Source organism: Pistacia vera, unplaced genomic scaffold (genome assembly GCF_008641045.1).
Source record: "Pistacia vera cultivar Batoury unplaced genomic scaffold, PisVer_v2 Contig175, whole genome shotgun sequence".
Classification (NCBI taxonomy): Eukaryota; Viridiplantae; Streptophyta; class Magnoliopsida; order Sapindales; family Anacardiaceae; genus Pistacia; species Pistacia vera.
Window position 1 is genome coordinate 91,585 of NW_022195844.1, and position 5,419 is coordinate 97,003.

The 5,419-nt window shown below is 32.7% G+C and overlaps 1 protein-coding gene across 1 annotated transcript; it reads right to left on the bottom strand.

Moving 5' to 3' along the window:
- Positions 1 to 3,403: 3,403 nt before the first annotated feature.
- LOC116126112 (receptor like protein 21-like) lies at positions 3,404 to 4,921 on the bottom strand. The gene has a single exon (XM_031411820.1). The coding sequence runs from the start codon at positions 4,919 to 4,921 to the stop codon at positions 3,404 to 3,406; it is 1,518 nt and encodes a 505-aa protein (XP_031267680.1).
- Positions 4,922 to 5,419: the final 498 nt, after the last annotated feature.

The window sequence follows — 5,419 nt, forward strand, 5'->3', positions numbered from 1 at the left end:
GTGTCTATTCTTGAAGGCGAGGCTCACATAAAAGACGCCGAAAGAGGAATAATGGGATTTGTTGCTCTTGAGTATGTGACTACCCAAGGCTGTTTCAATGAGAAGTGTGATGTGTTTTTGCTTCGGTGCACTGCTATTTGTGCTTTTGACCGGACATAAAATAACTGATTATTCGGGTTGTGAAAAGGGTGATGAGTTTTATTTAGTTTAAATGTGCTGTATATCTGTAGAAGAAAGGCTAACAATGATTGATGTAGCAAAACTTGATGTTTTAAGATTTAAACGAATTATTAATGCAGTGTTTTACGTATCAATATGACATTATTTAGTATATATATTACAAACAATATGGTGTTGATACATATCCACCATTGGGTAACTCAATTACGGACGAGCGTTAAGATGTGTGGTTAAGGTATATGAATCTCAAATTTGAATTCTTCTAGTTAGATGTTGTGTTGGTCATCGATAAGGAATATGAAATTTATATATGCAAAACCTTATTGAAATTTAAGGCTTCAGACCGCCCAAGCTTTGTTTGTATAATATCTCTATGATGACCAAGAGGTCCAAGAAGGCTATTCTCGGAAGTTACAAATAACCCGAAGAAGCACATTATACACCCATTGCTTTTTAAACTGAAGTTGGTGGGTTGGTCGTTCACAATTACTCTAAGCACGCCTCTATATAAATCACTGCTTCTTCATTAATTTGTAGAACAATCAAGAAGCATTAATATCAAACCTGAGCAAGAAAATTAAGAAGAAGAAGAAGAAGAAGAAGAAAAGAGAGAGGAGAGAGGGGAGAGAGAGAGAGAGAAAGAGCAAGTTGACTCAATAAGTTACTCATTTATTGAGTGAGTTAATTCGATATGGAGAACCAGAAGACTCGGATATTGGTGGCGGTGACACCGACTGAGTCAAGTGGCAAAGGCCACCTATTGTCAGCCTTGAAGAATTGTAACAGATTGAAATAGAATCGAACAAATAAGAATATTGAATCTCTACATGTATTTGGAAATAGTTTTTTTATTTTTTTTCTTTAAAACTTGATAAAAAGGGAATGTTGTGTGAGGAAAAAACCCCATTTGGCATGCAAATTGGATTTCATAATTAAGGCCAAAGATCGCACAACTTCTCATTTATTCAAATTTAAGTTCATCTCCAACTCAACCTGTAAGTTACAATCTGTTTATGGAGAAAAAAACTAGTCGTAAAAAGCAAATTGCTAACTCTTGGTAAATCACATTCCATTCAATAAGCATTACAAGCAGCCAAATCACTTTAAAAAGTGTTTTGATCCTTTGTTCTTTTGTGTTAGCTTTTGCATATTTGCTTTCATATTGTTTCTACTGCTGATCCACGGGGATCGCGCACACATCTTACGTGATTCTACTTTAGGTTGGTGTAAATCTCTACATCAATAAGGAAGAAAATAAAAAGGGAAAATGATAAGGCTTTTTTTGTAATAAGAGTAGATTTATTAAATACATCATGTATAATTTTATCTAATAAATCTTATTTAATTAGAGGTTTAGAAAGAGATTTAGTGGGCTTAAATAACACCACTATTTAATTAATTAAGTTTACACTTTAAAATATCGTTGGGTGTCTTTAGCTGAATGGGCTTGGACACTTCAAATTATCTAGGGGTGTATTTAGTTGATATATATCTCAAGCCCATTCTTTATATTAATTTTCTTCTTTTTATCATAATTCAAAATTTTCTTTATTTCTTAAGACCCAAAACCTCAGGACAGTTGCAAGACTTCTTAAAATCCTAAACGCAAAGAGAATAGCAGTGAAGACGCAGCCGTTTCAGCCGTTAACGACATGCCGAAGTCGAAGCATGACCGAGCATGTAGGCTTTGTGTCGTTCTTCTGTAACGTAAAATTTTATGTAATTTTGATGTAATGTTTATAATGAATGAATTGCTGTCACTTTGTCAAAGACGAAGAAGAAAGGGAGAGAACACAAAGAATTGATCGTGAATTCGATAAGAGAAACCGTGGAAAATTACAACTCCATTTATGTTTTCTCTTTTGAGAATATGAGAAATCTCAAGTTCAAAGAGTTTAGAGATCAGCTCAAACCTACCAGCCGGTCAGCTAATTAATTTTTTTTTCATAGTTTTAGTTCAGTACATTGTCGTGTAAGCAAATTAATGCCTTTTCATTGTTGATTATTTTGTTCAGATTCTTTCTTGGCTCAAACAAAGTTATGCAAGTGGCTTTGGGTCGGTCCGTTGCCGATGAGATAAGGCCTGGCCTTTATAAAGTTTCTAAGGTAAAATATTATGTCGTGTTCTTAAGATTATTATTATTAGTATGATTTTAAGAGTTTATGCATTTACAAAGTAGATTATTATTGTCTTTTTCTTACAAAATTAATAAATAAAAAGATTAATAAATAATAGTTTCAACAAACAAAATGGGATCTCAAATAAATAAATAAATAAAAGAAGTCTGCACAACCAAGAAATTGAGTTATGTTACCTGAATGGATGTGTAGAAAGCGTGGCAACTTGTCCTCAAAAAATAGAAATGATTCTTCATTATTTGTTTGGTAGTTATCTGTCAAGATGGTTGGTATATCTAATTTGTACTAGACAGATTAATTGATGGGCTAATAGCATCATACAAATCTAATTTTAATACTGACTTTGTTTCCTGCACAAGTATGTATTTCAGTGAGAAGTTATTTATTACTCTTCTGCTGCCTCATATGAAGAAAAACAAATTTGTGTTAATGTTCAGATTGTATAATATGATATTTTTCGTGCCCTATATAAAGGGGCATACCCTCAAATGTAAAGGCATATTTTTACTACTAACATAAGTAGACCGATTTTCTCTCAACTTTCCTTTTTATTTTCTTACTTGCCAAACATCTCTTACAATCCTTTCTTTAGCTTGTATCTCTGATGATGGCTTAATCACCTTCAGAAATGTTAGATGAATCTATCGGATGACAGCTAGAATAACAAATTTTCACCAACATTAAAAAAGTAATATTATTATAATAATAATTTACAAGCTGTCTTCTTCTTCCAATATTAATAGAACTAATTGTTCCTTCTTTATTGTTAAATCAGGCATCCTTCATTGCATTGAATTATAACATGAATCCTTTAAATCATTGGAAAATCTTCATGAGAATAAGTGAAAAATAATAATAATAATAATGAAAAACATTATTGTTTAATAGAAAGCAACAAGCTAAATCAGCATGTATACGCACCTTATTTATGAGAAAACAATATAAACCAAATTCAAGGAAACAACTTGAACTGAAGAAATTATGTAGCTAGTTTTATAGAAATTATTGAACGCACCAAATACAACAGAACAAAATGTCACAGTAGCCAAAGGTAAAAAGATTATTCAAGTTACTCTATAGTGGCCTAGCATGATACATATTTTGAAAGCCAATAAAAGCAAAAATCAATGCATTCACCAATAAAATAAAACCATAGCATACGCCAATGTGAGTTGATCCAAAGAATCACCAATAACCCCAATATGATAGTGACATATGATCCAAAAAAACTCCAATAAAATGCCACCATGTCAATTGCAGATTCTTCTCCTTCTTCTCCATTGGATGGTAACAAGGGTGGAGTTGGCACACTGGTGCAGCTCTTATTGATTAGGGTAACACATAGATCAGAATTACCTATATAACTGCTTTGATCAAAGGTAGCAAACTGACGTTCATTAGGAGTCAACCCAGACAAGTTGTTGTACGACACATTGAAGACAGCTAACTGGGTTAACTCGGTCAATTGTCGAGGAATTTGGCCGCTTAATTTATTATGGGAAAGATCTAAGCTTTCTATATTCTTAAGTTTGGAAAAACTCTTTGGTATGGATCTTGACAATAAATTATTGGACAAATTCAATGCTTTGATTCCTTGAAGGTCTCCGATTTCTGAAGGGATATCTCCAAATAAGTCATTGTTTGACAAATCCATTCCACTCATAAAGTTAAGAATGTCACCCTTGTAAGAATCGTACCTATTCTTTGTCAAAAAATTCACTTCAAAGGAATGATATGAATATGGAAAAACATCTTCAGTCAAACTCAATGACAAAATGGAATTGTAGTGATATGAATCATAATTCATATACAGTAGCCCAGGTGCCAAACCAATTGACCTATACTCATTATGAATATCACTTTGTCCTATCCAAAATATCATCCTACTAAAGCATGAAGGTATTGATCCATTAAGTCTATTATTGGAAAGATCTAAGATGCTCAGGCTTCTTAATTCACATAACTGACTAGGTATAGGACCTTGCAAGTGATTGCCTCCCAAAAGAAGAACACGTAAACTTGAATGCTTAATGATCAAATTAGGAATACTTCCTGAAAATTGGTTGTCCCTCAAATTGAGCATCAATAATTTAGAGCTTCTAAAAAGTGACTTTGGAATTGGCCCTGTGAAAGCATTCTTCTGCATGAACAACTCTTGGATAGATGAAAAATTAGAAAAAGATGTAATGGGCCCGGTCAACTTATTTTCAGAGACATCTAAAATGATAAGGAATGACAACTTGCTTAATTGAACAGGAATATTTCCTTCTAGAAGGTTTTTTGACATTAGAAGAAACTGGAGGTTTGAAAAGTTTCCTATCCAATTGGGAACTTGACCAGATACCTTGTTGTTGGAGATATCTAAGGCTTCTAAATATGTAAAATTTTGTAATCCTTTTCCGATTTTTCCACTGAAGTTGTTATTGTTCAAATATATGTACCTCAAGTCAGGCATGTTCATATATTGAGGAAATATTTGCCCATTAAAATTGTTGTTTGACAAGTTCAAAAATTCCAATGAGAAGCAACCAGTTAGAAAATCAGATGGTAACTCTCCTGAAAAATGGTTGTTGGACAAATCCATCCTTGTAATTTCACCCATTGATATATTCTTAGGGAGTGGACCATTGAAATTGTTGTGAGAAATATCAAAAAGGGTAATGGAATCATGTTTGGTGTTTGGCAGTTTAAGAGTTCCTGAGAATGAGTTGTTCACCAAAAGCATTCCTCTCAAGTTTGTGTTATTTACTAACAACCAAGATGGAAATGTACCAACCAACTTATTATGAGAGAGGTCAACGGATAATAAGTCATATTGGTATAGAAGAAAACTAGGGATAGCATTTAAGTTGCAATGAGTTAACCTGAGGGCCTTCAACTGAAATGCAGGNAACATTTAGAATTTTAACTATAATATTAGTATATATTATCTTCCGATTTGTCACTACATATATCAATCATGTCATTATATAAAAATTGTAAATTATTATATGCTATCAAACTCGAAATTTTAATCACTTAGAAGAGAATCTAGGAAAATGTGAGGAAATATTTTTCCATATTTCCTCACATTTTCTTAAAAAAAAAAAAAATCTATTGA

What these genes read in the sequence shown, in the direction of transcription:
- LOC116126112 (XM_031411820.1), bottom strand. Translation starts at nt 4,921, where the DNA reads ATGGGTGAAATTACAAGGATGGATTTGTCCAACAACCATTTTTCAGGA.